Raw genomic sequence first — 20,082 nt, forward strand, 5'->3', positions numbered from 1 at the left:
ATAGAGCCTTTACTACATGAAAATGAAAATTAATGAATACACTGTGTACAGTAATTTACCTGATAAGACAGACCTCAGAAAAATACTTTATGAGGCATAAAGCTGTCTATAATGAAAATTAATTAACTAAGGATTTTTTTGCCCTGCCAGGGTGTGGCTGAGTTATCCGGACTGTCGAGTTTTCGAGACTCTACTGTACTAAGAAAATTTTTAAACGTGCATCTCATCATTTTAGGAAAAAGCTTCTCTTATACTTTTGTAATTATGTTAGAGCTGATAATTCAGTTTATGATTTCTTTTTCAATACACTATTACTATTATTTACCATTGAAATAACAAACAATTCCATTGGCATTATACAATGACTGTACTGTAAATTTATTATATAATGCTATTATGATGCAAATAAAACCAAAAATCTTTAAACACCAAGTAAAAATATGTGATAAAAAAAGTACTACTTAAACCTAACCTATTTTAAATCTACATGCTACTTAATTAATAGCTATACACTTTTTTAATTTAAAAAGAATTACAAACGAAATGAAATACATTAATATATACTTTTCATAAAATAAAATTTAAAACAAACTCACCTAACAACACTAAACTTCAAATTATAATTACCACCGGACTGTATTATGGGTGGATAACATAAATCAACTTGTGAAATATCAACACCACTAACATATTTTTTATCACTAACAGCTTGTTCCACACCTTCTGCCAACTTAGAATGTTTCACTTTCTAAAAATAAATTTCAAATAAAAATGTTATATTAAAATATTAAGTTGTAGAAATATTCAATTTTAGGAAGTATATTATTATTAAATTTTAAAATGTTAATGTCCAAGATATTATGTGATTAATTTATAATTATGTGAAATCCTCACCTTTCACTATTTTTTGAACATAAGCAAGTTTGAATTAAATCCTCAAATCATCAGATTCAATTATCATGTAATATTACCAAATGGAAATGAAATTCCTATTGGCAGTTAATGTATGTTTTTTTAATTTGTGATATTTATCTAATAATGATTAATAAAAGTATCTTAAGTTATCAACTTTAATTTTTATAATTTTCTATTAATTTCAAATAGATTTTTCTAATAATAAATAATGTATTTAATAAGAATTTTCACTAAGTAGAACTGTATTGTAATCTTATTCTATTGAAACTCTGAAAATATTTTCTACTAACTGTATATTTTTTAATTAAACAACACAAATTAGAATAAATATAACTATTATTAATCTTCTGTTTTTCATTAGAACTAGTTACATATATACCTTTTTTATTATGTCAGTCAGTCAACGTTAATCAAGTTTATCTCAAAAACAAATTTTGGAATAAATATTCTTAACAAGTTACTTTTAAGTAACATATCAATTATATTTAAAAAAACAGAGATATTCTATGTTTCTTTATATAATTAGGTATTATTAGCATAGTAATGCTAATAATTAATAATGGAACACATTGCTTTTGTGTTAAATATTGATAAATCAAGTTTAACTACTCATTTTATTGTTTGCCTAGCTATTTAATGTATATCTTTCATGCATTTAAAACTTTAAAATTTTTGCAAACTAAAAATTATGGTAACAGCATTGTCTTAATAAAAAATGTTCACAATATAATTCTACTTAGAATAAAACAACATATACAAAATATATACCATATTAAAAATATAATAAAAACTACCTTGTCAGCATCAATAATTTCCATAATTTGATCTTTAAGATACTTTGTGTAGACATCAACAGTGACCTGACATGCTTTCCTGACAGTGTTCAGCTCAACATCTTCTTTTGGTGACATGATATATGCTACAGCCGCACTTACATCCACCTATTTAAGCATCATACTCTATAATACTCTCATAAAATTTAAAATGCTATTTCTAATTTTACATTATTATGTATATTATACAGTGGAACCCCGGTTAACGAACGTCCTGGTTAACGACCAAATCGGTTAACGAACTTTTATTTTGCAAAAATTTTGTCTCGGATAACGAACGTAACGGTATTTTGTGTCAAATTTTAGTTGATGTTAGGCATGTGCGAGTTAAGCATTGGTTTTCCGAGTGTTTGTGCTATACTTCTTTTTTCAGTTTTGTGATTTATATATTTAATCAATATGGCATCCAAGAAAGAAAAAAGTCATAGTGGCAATAGAAAACGACAACGCGATATAAACTACAATGCGTTATCGCATTTGAGAAAAATTTTGATTAAAAGAGTAAGACAATCAACTTTAGATCAATTCTTTATGGAAAGAGTTTGTTTCTTTGTTAAGTTATGGCAAGGCAACACTTGGGTGATCTGACTAGAGGGAATGCCTTCTGGGAGGTATTTTTAAGGGAAATTGGCCCCTATTTAGGTGTTACAGACGTGGAGAAATCACAAAAAACTCCACGTGGCCAGCCCGTCTGAGCGCGGTGCGAACCCACGAATGAACTCCCCACGTTCAAGGTACGAAGACCACTTAGCCACTGGTGGTTTTTTTTTTTTCCGGAAGAGACTTCGACTCGAAGAATCTTCCGATGAAGTGCTACCCGTTATTTTTTTGGAGGGGATTTCCCTTCTAAGCATTAAGGTTCGTATATCTCCACTTTTCTGCCACCAACTACAACAAACGAAGGTATGTTGTAGTTTATTACAGTGCTATTTTATTAAACAGTGCTATTTTATTAAACAAAGTTTACATGTTTGTTGCTGTAATGATAGATACTACGTTTTCCTACATTTTCATCAAAGAAAATTACTGTATATTACAAATAAAATGACAAAAATTTCGGAGACTAGAACGGATTAATTGCATTTGCATTAATTTCTATGGGAAAAATTGCTTCAGTTAACGAACAATTCAGTTAACGAACGGAGTCGTGGAACGGATTAAGTTCGTTAACCGGGGTTCCACTGTATTTCCATATTAATATATGGCAGAAGTTTGTAAATCCAGCACCCAATGAAAAGTGGCCAATAATCTAGAATTGTCCAATAATAATCCAGTATGCCACTATTCTAAAAATTAGAATTTGGACTTGCAGTGCACTAATGACGCATGACAAAAACATAGTATACACCTAGATGATGATTATTATATGCCTGTGAATCATAAATCATTATTATTGTTAATTTTGTGCAGTAGCATGACCATTAACATTTTTACAGGTTTTACAAATCAATCTTAGTGGGATCAGATGGCCAAGCTTCAAGACATCAGCCTACCACTCTGGAGACCCAAATGAAATCTGGACAGATCAAAATCCCAGGAATTCTTTTGGGGTGATCTGTCCCAGATATGTCAGCCCTATCTCTTATCACCCTGCCTCCCTATTGTAGGCCTGGAAAAACCCTTAATAAGATTCATAAAAAGGCCCTCTTTGTGCCAACAGGGCAGAGAATAAATAAACAAACAAAAAAAAATCAATCTTGGCACAGTATAGTCATGCACTGTTTTATCTTCAGACTAATTAAAGAATATGCAAATTAGAAACATAAAGCAGAACATGCTGGTACAAAATGTAGAGTAATGTGTCTACAATGGTCAGGTAGCATATTATACATAAACTGTTTTTTTTTTTTTTTTTTTCAAGCTCTGATGGTCCATAAAAAAAAGACAAGTGTAATTAACAAAATGAATTTATTACCAAAAGTTAGGTACAAACATGGTTACTTTTCAACATAATCACCGTGAAGATTCAGGCATTTATCATATCTGTGAATGAGCTTTTCCATCCCCTTGTTGTAGAATGTTGCCACCAATGACTTGAGATGGGCCCTAACATTGTTTTGAATATTGTCATTAGTCTTGAACCTCTGCCCTCCTAGCCACTTTTTCTGTTCAGGAAAGAGGTTGAAGTCGCTTGGCGCTAAATTGGGGCTATACGCTGGGAGTTTAAAGGTCATGAAGACTACCACCTCCACCCAGCTTAAAACTTTTTAATGTGTGAAGACTTCTACTTCTTTTCTGCACTGAAAACATGGCTAGCAGGTTTGAGACTAATGATAATCTTCAAAACAACATTGTTACAATCATCTCAATTCACTGGCAGCAACATTCTATGACAAGAGGATGGAAAAGCTCGTCTTCAGATATGACAAATTCGTCAACCTTCACGGTGATTATGTTGAAAAGTAACTATGTTTGTACCTAACTTTTGGTAATAAATTCATTTTGTTATTTATACTCGTCTGTTTTATGGACCATTGGAGCTTGAAAAAACCGCTCTTTACATATAACTTATCAAATTTTGCAAAAATACAAAATCTTAGTTAATTTGATATTTTCACAATTCATCTCGCTAATCCCATAAGTGCTGAATTAACAAACTTAGTTGTGTTGTATATGATCAACTGCAGTAAGTCATACAAAGAAGAAATTTTCATTTTTTAAACATTTCTTTATTTAATCATTGGTTAAGTTATTATAAGATTTTGTTTTCATAAGAAACAAATCAAAATGAAATTTCTTTATTCAATTATCACTATAAATATTTAGGTTAATAAGTGTTTCCAGTGTAGCTTATATGAAATAAAATCAAGTTCATATGATGTATTGACAAAGATCTGATGATATAACTCTTACAGATATCAAAATAAAACATTCAAAATACATTTTTATAAGCAATTTTTCTCTAACTTTAATAATACTATTTACAGAATGATAAAATTTAGAGAAAGTGTACACCTAAAGATTCATTTTAAATGTTTTCTTTTGGTTACTGTAATGATTATATCATATCTCAGTCAATATATTATATGAATTTAAATATTTAATTTATAAATTTAAGAATATTCTAATGCCAATTCANAAAAAAAAAAATGTTCAACCCAATTCACACAGAATACTTTAATTTAAATCAAACAGTATCATTTCTATTAATATTTTCTTGCAAATTGATTTTCTATTTTTGCAAACTAAGTATTTGTATCTAGTTTATTTGGTTTAAAATCTAAAGTTATTAAATATCTATATGCAGCATTGTTATAAAAAAACTGATCCTTGAGAATTTCCAATACTTATATCTTAAAATAACGACTCTAAACGTTTTACTATATTTTACCCTAAATAGTTAATACACAAAAGCTTAATACATTCAAATAATTATAAATTAATTAACAGACATTTTTAGTAAGTACTTAATTTCATCAAACAGATGAAACTAAGCATACTATGTTATGCTTTTTTCCATAATTTTTTAAATTTAAAATACTGTATGCTTTTATATTAAAAAATTCTTTGAAAAACAAGTGTCAGAATTTTAAGGAAATTTGCATTAAATGGATAATTGTGGGAAAATATTTATTGACTTTTACTAGTATAAAAGGACCATAGAAATGCATTTGAGTTATTACAAATAATTTCAGAACTTAAAAGGAACATAACAATGCAATAACATTATTCTGATATTTAGAAATATTAATAAAATACACACCCAATATTTTTAGTCATTCTATCAACCAATTCTTTGTGCTCTTTTTCAACAAATGCAATAGCTGCATTATAAACGTCGCATAATTTTATGCCATCCTGAAGTTTGTTGAGAATCTCTTCTTGTAAAGTGACTAGAAAGTTGTAAAGATTCTGTTGCTCTTGAGTTGGATTGACAAGCAATGTTCTAACTATATTAGAGCAGTAGGATTTGTAACGTGCTCCCAATGCACATATGATAGCACCAAAATGAAGGTTATTTTTATCACTGAAAAAATATAAAAAAATAAATGAAATTATTAACTATTATTTACAATATTTCAATCTTAAAAGAAAAACAAACATTTTATTCCTAAAACAATAGCTCTCAACTAAGTTTTATCTTGCTAAGTTCATTTGTTAAAGTACATGTTAAACCTAAGTCTACATAAAGTATTGTCATTTTTCTCTAAAATAATTCTTGGGAGATGATCCTATCTTCTAATAATTTCAGTTTTACTAACTTTGTAGTAAATACTTTTCTTACTACATAACAGTTTGATACATAAATAATGTAAAATACTAATGTAAGCCAAGAATATAAACAGAATATTGTGCTGATAACCTAAATCTATATAAATCTCTTCTCAACAACAATTTCAATTTTGAAATGCTGTAGAAGTTTCAATTAAATAATTTAATAAATTTTGGAAAATATAAATTGATGCACAATGGAACAATAACTTGCAAACAAATTCAAGTTTAAGATTTTAATATTAAGTTTTCAAATTATCTTGAGTCTTCATCATCATCATTTCTGAAGTTCTGACTAGGTACTTTAGTTGTATCTGATGATACTAAGAAATTTTGAGTGTTTAGAAATACTAACAGGTAAGACCAGTGTTACCCAGGCAAAAATAACAATAAACATTATATTTATTACATTATTTTGTATTTATAACCCTTTTGTTATATAACATTATGGTGTTGATTTATATAACTATGAAGGTTATCTAACATAAGGATTTATCATACCAAGTGACCAATCTAACCACATTTTAAAAATTCTTTAAATTGTGTACAGTAGAGGAATAAAGAATTTTTAAAATGTGTTAGACTGGTCACTTGATGTAATAAACTCTTATGTAAGATAACCTTTGTAGTTGTATATATAAATCAAATACTATAATATAACAAATATGAAAACCATATAAACAGTTTGATCATTTTAGCCTACAACCATTGTCATGTTTATCATGATACTTAGATGGTACAAAATGGCACACTTTCAATGGTAGACTGGAATTGAAAATCTCTCTTAAATTTTTCAGATATCATAATATTTTCTAATGTTAACTCTAAGAAATTGTATCATTTGCAGCCAAATATCAAATGGTAATCTGCCCCAATAAATCAAATTTTGCAAAAAAAAAAAAAATTCCTATTTGCATGCCACCGTATCATTGATCCAATAAAAAGAAGGGACTGTTGTGGAAGGGGATTGGAGTAATTCAACCAAAAGTAGTAGTTGACTTCCTTCTGGATGAGAGGATGGTCAATGACTACTAATTAATACTGGTCTACTATTAATATTTGAAAAGTGATCCATGTTAGACAGGTTGAGATGGCCCTGCATGTGATCAAAGTTGTTAACCTTAACATCTGAAAGACTTCGTATGACTTGTTTAAATAAAAAAGTCTTATAAAAATCTGAGAATAATTGCTTTTATGTAATAATAAAGTGTTTATATTTTTGCAATAGATTGTATAAACTACATTGGAAGCATGTCCTTGTAAATATCGAATTTATAAAATATTATTAGAATTAGTTTGGTTTATTTGTTTACAGCAATGCGATATGTGAGCAATCTGAATGCATCCTGGGAAGACTTTTATATGAAGCTGGCCCCTATTTAAGTATTACTAGTGTGAAGAAAACTTAGAAAACTCCAGTCCATTGGCCATGCCCAAACCCACAACTGACTACTAGTGTTTGTTGGTTTTATCCACTTGGTTACTGGAGGGTGCTTATTAGAATTAAGAACGTATCATTCAGAAATGAAAAAACTTGAATTGTTAGATGTGAAAAGTTAAATACTTATAATAAACTTTTCACAGGGTAACACTTTTGATTTCACACAGGAAAGTGCTATGTGCTATCTGTCATACAGTGATATAGCACATTAATTTGTGTTACATCACTGTAGCAATAATTAAGTGAAAATAATATACATTTTTTAAAATTATATCCATTTTAAGAATTATATTTAATTATTTCCTTAAAGTTTTTGTCAATAGATCACACATGTAAACCCAGCAAAACAAATGTAGACTGAAATTAATCAATATATAGAAATCCAATCACTATTTTGAGGTGATATTTATGGACATTATCTAAGTTAGAAGTATGTTAATGTAAATGCTGAGTTTCCTAGCAATTGGTCAAATGGGATAAGTTTACATAGCAAACGAACAAACATCCTCATTTATAAATATATACTAGCTGTTACGTGTGGCTTTGTCCGCGAGGATTCTGCAAGCAAATCCTATTTACAAGGTCTGTTCAAAAAGTATCGGACCTTTGGTCGGTAAAAATAAATTTATTTATTTTTAGGTACAAAACCCTAATCCCCTTCAAAGTACTCTCCTTGGTAATCTATACACTTCTCCCAGCGTTTCTGCCATCGCTGGAAACACCGGCGGAACGCATCTTTTGGAATGGCCATCAGCCGGTTCGTCGCATTTCGCATGATGTCTTCTCTTGACTCAAATCGGGTTCCTTTTAGCGGCATTTTCAGCTTGGAAAATAGCCAAAAGTCACACGGAGCCATGTCGGGAGAATATGGAGGGTGACGAACCACAGGAATGTTATGTTTGGCAACGAAAGTCTGAATCAGATGCGCAGAATGGGCGGGTGCATTATCATGATGGAGCTGCCAAGTTTTGGTTGACCACAGATCCGGTCGTTTTCGTCGCACAGCATTACAAAGACGACGAAGGACCTGCTTGTAGTAATATTTTGTGATGGTTTGGCCTTGTGGTGCGTACTCATGATGCACCACCCCTCGGGAGTCGAAAAAAACTGTCAACATGACCTTGACTTTGCTGCGGACCTGTCGCGCTTTTTTTGGCCTCAGTGATGTCGAATGTTTCCACTGTGACGACTGCTTCTTGGTTTCTGGGTCGTACCCATAAACCCACGACTCATCACCTGTGATTATGGTGTTCAGAAAATTGGGATTACTACTTGCATTGTCCAGCATGTCCTGTGCGATTTCCAGACGTCTTTGCTTCTGCTCCACTGTTAGCAGTTTCGGTACGAATTTCGCGGACACTCTCTTCAAACCCAAATCCTCGGTCAAAATTGAATGTACCGATCCAATGCTTACTCCTGTCTCGTTCGCAAGTTCTCTGACTGTCATCCGACGGTCCATCATGACTAAAGTCCGCAATTGCTCAATGACAGTCTCATTTCGGCTTGTTGAAGGTCTGCCTGAACGTGGTTTGCTGTCCACTGATGCGCGGCCATCTTTGAAGCGGTTGTACCATTCTTTTATCCGTGTCTTGCTCATGGCATCGTCCCCAAAAGCCTGTTGAATCTTCCGAATGGTTTCCACTTGGGTATCGCCAAGCTTTTGGCAAAATTTGATGCAACATCGCTGCTCATTTTGTTCGGTCATTTTCTAACGTACTGAAATGCGACGAGCGGTCACTACACGTCCTCACTCATGGGCCGATTGCCAGCGACTGACGCTTCCCGCTGGCGGGAAAAAATTCAGGACTGCGCATGACTGTCTCCTACACATCTTGACCGAAGGAGACCTCTCGCGCATCACTAGTTTACGCGGAAAAAAAAAAGGTCCGATACTTTTTGAACAGACCTTGTATATATTGCATGCTGTGCAAACTAAATGCATAATTGTCACTGTTCTCACTGCTAAAGTTGCAGCTGCCCATTAGTGCCCTCCTGTAGTGTGTTGATTAGTGGCAGGAAACTACTTTTGGCTTAACACTTCCAGATATGCACATGTGTGCAACAAAGGTGTGGCACACATTTGTTGCAGACACGTGTTCCCAAATATTGCACCTTGAAATCTTGCTTGCATAACAGTAACATTTCGTACTGATGATGCCACCAAAAGAAGCCCAGAAATGTTGCATCATTAAAGTTTCAAAGCAAACCAAGATGGACAAGTACAAATTTTTTAATATATCGTGCTAATGATCAATTGTATTTTGTCACTTTTGGCTAATAACATATATAGTTTCTGTCAGCTTTGTTACAGCATAATGCATGATCTTGTAATATACATGTTTGTATATAATAAAGGATAGAAATCTCAAGAGAATGAATAATTTTGAGTACAGGTGGTTTTTTTATGTAGGGAGTTTAAAAAACAAAAATATTTTCAAATAACAGATATTTTCCTGGGAGTGCCAGAAATTTGTTGTTCATGATATAATAGATTTTCACAACAATGGTTGATTTTCAGTGCCCTGGGCAATTTGTTAAAACGAAGTTTTACTGTATATATATTTTATAAATGTACAAATATGATAATAAACAAAGAATAATATATGTATTTTTTCCAGTTTTCATTATTTATTTACTATAATTATATTTAGTTAATATTTGTTTCTATTATGTTTACGTTACAAAATTTATGTCAGACTGACTAAGTTTTTGAAGGGATCTTAGATCTCAGTAATTTAAGAACCACTGTTTTAAACAGTTTTAGTTTCATCTAAAAAAAATGGCTGATGTAAATTTATTTGTTATTGGATAATTAATTGTAGATGTTTTTTCAAACTTGTGAACCTAACTGTTTTGGGAAATAACAATCAATATTTAAATAATTATAACTTGCACAAAAATAAATTTTTTTAAAATGCAATAATAGGACTTGATTTATTTTTACAGAATAGATATTTTATAATGAATTAATAAAAATACTAAAAACTAATTTATTATTCTTAGCTCAAATGTGAAATTTAAAGTTGTGTAAAAAATCAACTTTATCATAGTACTTACATAAAAGATGCTTCGAAAGTATGCAATTAGATTGATGGAAATAAATAAATGATTACTTAATAATAATTATTTTCAGAATATAGCATATAAGATTTGTCCAATAATCTTCTATATCTGTAAATGAAGATGTTTGTTTGTTTACTATGCATTCCTAGGCCAATTTGACCAATTGCTATGAAACACAGCAATTACTTTAACATACTTTTAACTTAGATAACATTGTACATACCATTCCGAAATATTAATTGAATTTGTAATTATCAATTAATTTTTCTCCACATTCAATTTGCTGGATTTACATGTAGTGTCATCTATTGGCTAGAAAATTTAAAAAATAATAAACTAAATATAATTCATGCAAAAAAGAATATAATTAAAACAATTATATTTACTTAATTACTTCTACAATGATGTAGCAGGAATTAGATGCAGTATACAGGGTGTTTATAAATGAATGGTTTGGTTTTAAAAATTAATAATCAGTCTATTTATTAGAGAGGTTGCGGCCGATGTTTTCAACGCGAAAACTTGTACGTCGAACGTTCAGCGCTGCTTTCCTGTAAACCTAGAAGTTTGACAATGCCGTTTGAAACTTCGATCATGATTCCACTGACGTTCCAAACGGCATTGTCAAACTTCTAGGTTTACAGGAAAGCGGCGCTGAACTTCTGAGGTACACGTTTTCGCGTTGAAAACGTCGGCCGCAAACTCTCTATTACCTTATATGGACAAACCTTACAGCATAAGTTGCAGCAACTGTTCAAGTTTTTTATGCATTAATTACAATCCTTCAATATGTGCACCCATGGTCATTCGACACACATCTACATGGTAATTAAATTCTTTCCCTACGTGGTGTAGCATGTCCTCCGTGATGGTCTGCAGGGCATGCTTTATCTGATTACACAGTTCCTCAAGGGACACAGGCATTGGCGGTACATAAACTTGGTCTTTAACAAACCCCCACAAAAAGAAATCACAAAGTGTTAAATCCAGAAAACGGAGTGGCCAGGGGAGCAGGTTATTGTCTGCTGTTGCACCACATCCAATCCAGCATTGGTGAAGAACACGATTAAGAAGCTTGCGTACATTCCTGTGAACTTGGACAGTTGCCACTGCTTATACTGTAAGGTTTGCTGTAAGGTAATAAATAAATTTATTATTAATTTTTAAAACTGCACCATTTATTTATAAACACCCTGTATTATTACTTACAGATTGCTCGGAGTACTCGTGTGTTCATTCAAAAGTGTTACACTATAAAAACTACATAAGTATTTAATTTTCCACATCTAACAACTCTAATTTTTTCATTTCTGAATGGTACTTTCTTAGTTCTAACAAGTCCCCACTAGTGGCCAAGTGGATGGAAACCTTAACACTGGTTCATGGGTTCGAGCATCACCAACAGATTTTGCCACATGCAGTTTTCTGGGTTTTCTTTTCATTAGTGACACCTAAGTAGGGACGAGTTTCTCAGTTTAAAGTCCTCCCAGGAGGCAGCCCCTTGGCAGAATTGAAAATATGATATCTTAAATTTAAGATATATTTTCAAATACCGGTTTACTTGACCAATGAAATTTTGCCATTTCATACCATCCAAGTATCATGATAAACATGATAATCGTAGGCTCTTTATATGATTTTATTTTAATGTTTTTTGTTGTTATTTTTTGCCTGTACAACACTGGGCTTATCTACTATTTATCTGATAAATAAAAAGTTAACTATAATTGATTCTGCACTGCAATGAAATTCGTGGTTGTATCAGAAGATATATTAGTGTGCATGAATGCCAAGCCATGTCACTCTGTACACAGTTCAATTAGCTGTGGGACACAATGTTGTCAGATGCTAAGCCTATGTCTATTGCATTTATAGTTTCTTTATAATGACTAAGTGTGTTGAGCAATTAATTTGCCTTAAATTTTGAAAACAATTGAACATTCATATGCAGAAACAAACTTTTGGGGATAAATCTATGGGCAAAACACAAATTAAGGAGTGTTTTCAACAATTTAAGGATGACTATGATTTAGTTGAAATGATTTCCACTTGGACAAGCTGCATCAACCATAATGTCTGAAAATGTGGAATTTATGTGCACTACAATCAATGAAGATTATACAGTAGTTTGACTGTATGAAAGTTTGAAGATTTTGGCATTCCAAAAAACCATTGTTTCAGAAATTCTANCCTGCCTCCCTATTGTAGGCCTGGAAAAACCCTTAATAAGATTCATAAAAAGGCCCTCTTTGTGCCAACAGGGCAGAGAATAAATAAACAAACAAAAAAAAATCAATCTTGGCACAGTATAGTCATGCACTGTTTTATCTTCAGACTAATTAAAGAATATGCAAATTAGAAACATAAAGCAGAACATGCTGGTACAAAATGTAGAGTAATGTGTCTACAATGGTCAGGTAGCATATTATACATAAACTTTTTTTTTTTTTTTTTTCAAGCTCTGATGGTCCATAAAAAAAAGACAAGTGTAATTAACAAAATGAATTTATTACCAAAAGTTAGGTACAAACATGGTTACTTTTCAACATAATCACCGTGAAGATTCAGGCATTTATCATATCTGTGAATGAGCTTTTCCATCCCCTTGTTGTAGAATGTTGCCACCAATGACTTGAGATGGGCCCTAACATTGTTTTGAATATTGTCATTAGTCTTGAACCTCTGCCCTCCTAGCCACTTTTTCTGTTCAGGAAAGAGGTTGAAGTCGCTTGGCGCTAAATTGGGGCTATACGCTGGGAGTTTAAAGGTCATGAAGACTACCACCTCCACCCAGCTTAAAACTTTTTAATGTGTGAAGACTTCTACTTCTTTTCTGCACTGAAAACATGGCTAGCAGGTTTGAGACTAATGATAATCTTCAAAACAACATTGTTACAATCATCTCAATTCACTGGCAGCAACATTCTATGACAAGAGGATGGAAAAGCTCGTCTTCAGATATGACAAATTCGTCAACCTTCACGGTGATTATGTTGAAAAGTAACTATGTTTGTACCTAACTTTTGGTAATAAATTCATTTTGTTATTTATACTCGTCTGTTTTATGGACCATTGGAGCTTGAAAAAACCGCTCTTTACATATAACTTATCAAATTTTGCAAAAATACAAAATCTTAGTTAATTTGATATTTTCACAATTCATCTCGCTAATCCCATAAGTGCTGAATTAACAAACTTAGTTGTGTTGTATATGATCAACTGCAGTAAGTCATACAAAGAAGAAATTTTCATTTTTTAAACATTTCTTTATTTAATCATTGGTTAAGTTATTATAAGATTTTGTTTTCATAAGAAACAAATCAAAATGAAATTTCTTTATTCAATTATCACTATAAATATTTAGGTTAATAAGTGTTTCCAGTGTAGCTTATATGAAATAAAATCAAGTTCATATGATGTATTGACAAAGATCTGATGATATAACTCTTACAGATATCAAAATAAAACATTCAAAATACATTTTTATAAGCAATTTTTCTCTAACTTTAATAATACTATTTACAGAATGATAAAATTTAGAGAAAGTGTACACCTAAAGATTCATTTTAAATGTTTTCTTTTGGTTACTGTAATGATTATATCATATCTCAGTCAATATATTATATGAATTTAAATATTTAATTTATAAATTTAAGAATATTCTAATGCCAATTCATGGACATTAAGAATCAATAAATTAAAAATTACAAAAAATAAAAAAATCATCCATTAATTAAAAATAATTATACAAACCTTTTCAAACTTCCCTGCTCCTAGAGCAGTTCTCCATGAATCTAGAAATTCACCAGGAAATTTGTCTTTTACAAAACAACCAATTGTGCTTCCCTGTAAAAAGATATTATTATAATAATTAATGATTATCTCTTATAATAATCATAAACTTTATTTTTACAACCTTGAATGTTCTTTTGAAACTCTAAATGTTTTTTGAATTGAAATTTATTTCATTTTATAAATTTAATTATGATGGAAAAAATTATTAAAACTCAATTCCTCACTAAAATACATTGTATTAAAATCTTGTCATAAATTATCAATACTGTAGACTTCTATAATTTTATGCTACTTATAAAAATTTTTTCTGTAAATACTTTTAAATTTAAAAAATAGAATCTAATGTAATATTGAAAAACAGAAAATCATGGAACTAAATAAATTATAGAGTTTAGAAAACTTTAAAATTATGAATTAAAACATGTGCATTCTGTTACACTGAAGAAAGATTTTGTTCAATATATTAATTGTTTTAGTAAATCTGAATTAATCTTTACTACATTATCTATTAATTTGCATTTGAATGAATTCTGAGAAATATTTCTCAGAGACGATAAAAATTTCAATAATTCTAATAAATTTTTTAGTTATGAGCAACGATTAGTATAGTTTTTATCAAATAAAATGCAATATATTAATTTAAATACATTCTTAAAAATCTCTCATAAATTAAAACAATAAGTGTTTTATTTTTTGAATATTTAGCAATTTATTTTAAAATCCACAAATAGTACTTATATTTTAGTATTTATATTTTCATTAAATATAGATAGTTCAAGTCATTTCTGGTAAGAGAAAATATTTATTTAATATATAACTATATTATAGAAATTAATTATAAAAAATATATAATTAATGAATAACCATAAGATGCATAGTTTTATGTTTTTACCTTCCGACTTTTCTTGATGGCTTCGATTAATTTTTCAAAATTTGCCTTATCTTTATCAGCCTATAAATAAAATAACTAACTATATAAAATCTCCTCTATACATAATAAAATAGTAATTGATTTAAGTTCAAATGTTTCATCAATTAAATTATCACCTAAATCACATCATGCATTTTTTTGTTGATTTTATGTAATCAAAATTAATTAATAGAGCAATTTTTTACTTTAAACTCTAAGAAGAGTAGGGCTGAATTTAGACATGTGGCCCTAAACTGTAACTTTGTAACATGAGATTCTAAGTCAAAATTTGTTTAGCTTATGAATAAATTCAACCCTGTTGTTTGAACCAAATAATTCATATAAACTTCCAAATAGAGAATTTAATTGTCAATAACCTAAATTATTATTTACGAATAATGCTGCTTCATTTAAAATTAGTTAAAATTTTTCCTAAATTTAATAAATGTTATTCAGCAGTTATGAATAGTTTTTATATTTAACTATTATATTATTTTATATTTATAGTTTTTATATAATACTGATATTTTCATTATACAAATATTTTCAAATTCCAGACAGAATCTTTCTAATTTAACTTACTTTATCTCTTGTTAAAAGTATAACTGGTGGAACTGCATTTTCATTTTCTTTACTGGATTCAATTTGTTTTAAAAATTCTACCTTCTTTTTACTGGCTAAAAAGTATATTTCATTTTCACAAAGAACCATAAGAGTGTCAGTCAGTTCGTATCCCAACAGCCAAGTCTAAAATTAAAATCACAAAATATATGAGTATCAAAATATAATAACTAATTAAGTACAATGTCATTACATAAAAGTGAAAAAGTGAATGACAAATTAACTTAAAGCAATATAAATTTATATTTAAAAAGATTATTGTGAGATAATTTAAAATAATAATTCGAGAGGATCTGTAGTAAAATCAACCCAGAATTGTAGCCAATTTTAATGAAATATTAAAATAATATATAATCAATTAATTGGTACAGATATTTCTTTTATGTATAAAAATGAATCAGGGTTGAAGTTAGTGATATTTATTAAAAATATCACTAATTCCAAAGCAAATACCATACTAAACAATTCCTTCAAAACTTTTTGAAAGTGTTAGATCNAGATTAACAAAAAAAAAAAAAAAAAAAAAAAATCTTAATCTTCTATCTTCAGAAGCTTTATCTTCTAATTTTATTATTTAACAATGTTTTGTATAAAAGTTTTATTGGACTAAAATTTGAAAAAAATTGTAGACCTATAAATTCCCATTGTTGTCCATCTGTCTTTCCTTAATCTCAAGAATAGAGTTAGATAGATAAAAAAACGAGACCAGATATGTAAAGTGTAGAGACAGGAGCCCCCAATTAACTGTATGAGAACTTTCGATGCAAACTGAAAATCAAGTTACTTTAATTCAAAACTTTACTCTGAAAGCAGTTAATAGATGACTGGAATGACTCCATTGCTAATGGAAAAGTATGATGTACAGGGGCACAACACTATACTACTAATTTGAGATGGAGAGCATATATTTTAAATGAAATAAATTAAAAATTTCACCATCCGACATTTGTGACGATGTCATAATAAATAATAGCTCGTTATTACTTAAATCCTGATTGATTGCCAGCAGGATGTAAAAAATGTAAACTATAACAAAATTAGTACAATACTAACATTGTACAACCTAATTTTAATCAAAGTAAGTATTGTGAGAAATTGAGCCCAAATGTTGTTTTATTTTCTTCGATCATTATATTTTGTTTCAGTTGTATTTTTATTTTAGGAAGTTTCTTTTGTTAGAAGGGTGAAAAACCCGTACTCTCCATTAAAACAGCCTTGCCCTGTATCTGTTGTTGCTTATGTCAGTAGGTCCCAGCCAAAAACAGCATTTATGATTTGGTAAATTAAAAGATGGTCATTAATTCATTATGTCACAGGGAGTTTAGTCAACTTAATATTAATAATTTTTTTAAAAATTAAATTTGAAACTGTGTCTTCCTATGTACTTTGTTTCCTCAGCACGATGAAGTGCAATTGATTAGACACAAGGCAGTTTTTTACATTCTTTATTTGTTCGTTATAAGAATGTAAAAAATTGCCTTGTGTCTAATCAATTGTGTCATCATGCAGAGGAAATAAAATTAATACATTTCCATAAGAGAATTGTAAAACAATTGTAACAAATAGGTACATAGATGAGCATGCAATGTCACATTCAATGCTTAAAAGACTGCAAAAGGTGAGCCAAGGTGTAATTCCCAGATGACACAGAGTGTAACAAATAGGTGATTGGCTTGAGAAAAGTTGCAATTTTATGGTAGATTTAAGGCATAAGTTCAGAAGCATTGGTGTTTTGTTGGATAAAAGTGGATGGATTATTTTGCTTTTTTTGTTTAAAATAATAGTTTTGTTTAGAATTAATTTTTTTTCTACATTTATTATTTAATCATTTAATGCATTAGTGTCAATTAAACTTTAATGGAAATTTGCTAATCATACTTTATATTTTTTCAAACATTGAATTTCATTGTTAACAAGCTCATTTTGTTAAAATTTGAACTTCAACTATCTAATAAATTAGATATAAGGTTGAGATTTGTGATCTTATATAACTTTCACCCAAAATTAAACTTCTTTAGGCTTAACAACTTAAAAACAATTATCCAAGCCTCAATAAATCCATTTAATTTTGGATGAACATATTTGCTTAAAGATATAATACCAATATTTCATGATTTATTCATTTCATTATAACTAGTAAAGTTGCCTGTCAAAAATGACAAATTATACAATGCTTAGTATAGTAAAATTAAATGAAATAACTATTAAGTACAATATTTTATAAAAAATGTACATCACAAAACTTCTTCGAAAATAATATTTCTGATAGATGCATCATTTTTTTATCATCATTATGTGTAATTTTTACCATCATGAAAGATATTATTGGCCAAACTCAATGAATTTTAAGGGAGTTATTCTAATTAGTTTTTTTAATGGCATGTCCAAAATTCATTGTGGTTCTTTTGCACTGGCAACTTAATACAGTGGGTGATCGGTTAACGAACAGATCGGATAACGAACACTTTCGCGAAAGATTTTTATGTTCGGACAACGAACACATGATCGGATAATGAACACTGCACAGAACGAACATAAGAAGAAGCGACGTAAAATAATGAATACCGATTGGTCTTCTCTTGTCTTCAGGCAACAATTCGAAACTTTTCAGAGTGTGGGAGACATCGACATCGACGCTCAAGCCTGTATATACCAATCGGATAGTACTGTATTCCTACGAACTTTGAAATTCTCCCTTGTAATTCCAGCCTTTTATTTTTCTGACAAAACAATTCTTTTATGTATCCGCAAGACTGTCGGGTAAGCACAAGTTAAGTTTTGCGTCTGTTTTTTTTTCTGTTCAAAAGGTGAGAGTATAATAGCAAAGGTAGAAAGTGGGCAGAAGATGCCTAATGTTGCTGGGCAGTATGGCGTGAACAGGTCTACAGTAGGCCGCAGTTCAATCTTATTTAAGAAAAATACTGTATAATCAAGAAGACTCAAGCAGCTAAAGGAGTAACAAAAATCACATCTGAGAAATAAAGAACATCGAAGAGTTCATAATGGAACCTGAAACGGATCTGACGACAGAAGAACGCCAAGAACTCTTGAATGAAGAACACCAAGAAACTCGGCGAGATATGTTTTCTTCTGAAAAAGAGGATTAATGCCGATATCTGTTATTAAAGATCCTTTGAAGAAGTGGGAGGATGTCAGAACAACGGTCTTAGAATGGCATCCAAACCAGGTTGAGGCTTGGGGATTTCTACAATTGCAATGCTATTAATTACTTACGAAAAATCCTGAAGAAGAGAGAAAAGCAATCGACATTAGACAGATTCTTTAACCCTTTCAAACGGAAAAAACATGACTAATAAAAACGCAAGACTGTGTATGTATGTATTTTTATTATTACATATAAATAAACGTAGTAAGAAAGTATATATTTTTTATTTTTGGGGGCTCCAGAACGAATTAATTAAATTCCCATTAAAACCTATGGTAAATCGATAATCGGTTAACGAACAATTCAGATAGCGAACAAAGTCTTGGAACGGATTATGTTCGTTAACCGATCACCCACTGTATAGAAGAAAGATGACAATAGCACTTTTTAGATGTTTGCCCAACATGAAAATCGTTTGTTAAAAGTAAAGAAAATAATGTCTTATTAGCTTTGAATGTAAAATAGATATTTAAGAAAGCACAAAAACATGCGAACTGCTATGTTGCCACAACAATAAAGACTGTGTGCATTTAAATAATTTTAAATGAAGTAAAACACGTAACATGTAAAAATAAATTCATGTTTTTAATTTCTTGCTTATAAATAATATTGTCAAAGTGAAGCATGTGATAACACAAACAGTTATGTGATAAAATGTAAAAGTTTTAAATATAAATTTTAAACGTTTTTGAAGCATTATATTTTTATGAACTACAGTAGATTCATCAATATCTGGACTGATCAAAAGCAATCAAAATTTTTGAAAATTTGCACACTACTATGAATCTTGCATATTGCAGTGTATAGTTTTTAATTTATTTTTTTATTAAGATTGCCTTGAAGTGTGTAGAAGAGCACAATGAATCAACCATGATGATGATGATAAGGAATTGGCATGATGTAGCAGCTCATCAGCAAATTGAGAAAAATAAATCAAATGACTTTAACAAAATACTTTCAAAATTAATTGTACTTGTCAAAAATAAGCATTAAAGTCAAAATAAATACTTCTTATACATACAGTGGCATATATGTTACAGTTTTATTTAAAAGTTATTATACTACCTTATCCAAATTTTTCTAATATCCAGGTCACTCCTGTCATATTAGTTCGAATATGGGAGAG

The 20,082-nt window shown here is 30.1% G+C and overlaps 1 protein-coding gene and 1 pseudogene across 1 annotated transcript in view; both read right to left on the reverse strand.

Annotated features, from left to right (window-relative positions):
- Positions 1-575: 575 nt before the first annotated feature.
- Positions 576-20,082, reverse strand: part of LOC111612847 (FACT complex subunit SPT16-like) — a 42,808-nt gene continuing 23,301 nt past the window's right edge. Inside the window, exons 3-7 of the mRNA XM_023354153.1 lie at positions 15,752-15,916; positions 15,152-15,211; positions 14,218-14,310; positions 1,710-1,856; positions 576-748 (exon numbers count right to left, since the gene is read on the reverse strand). Of these exons, the coding sequence (XP_023209921.1) occupies positions 593-748; positions 1,710-1,856; positions 14,218-14,310; positions 15,152-15,211; positions 15,752-15,916 (621 nt within the window). The 3' untranslated portion in view covers positions 576-592. The remainder of the gene's footprint in view (positions 749-1,709; positions 1,857-14,217; positions 14,311-15,151; positions 15,212-15,751; positions 15,917-20,082) is intronic.
- LOC111612934 lies at positions 8,512-9,639 on the reverse strand (annotated as a pseudogene).

Source organism: Centruroides sculpturatus, unplaced genomic scaffold (genome assembly GCF_000671375.1).
Source record: "Centruroides sculpturatus isolate CEXI.00-Female unplaced genomic scaffold, Cexi_2.0 scaffold18, whole genome shotgun sequence".
Lineage (NCBI taxonomy): Eukaryota > Metazoa > Arthropoda > Arachnida > Scorpiones > Buthidae > Centruroides > Centruroides sculpturatus.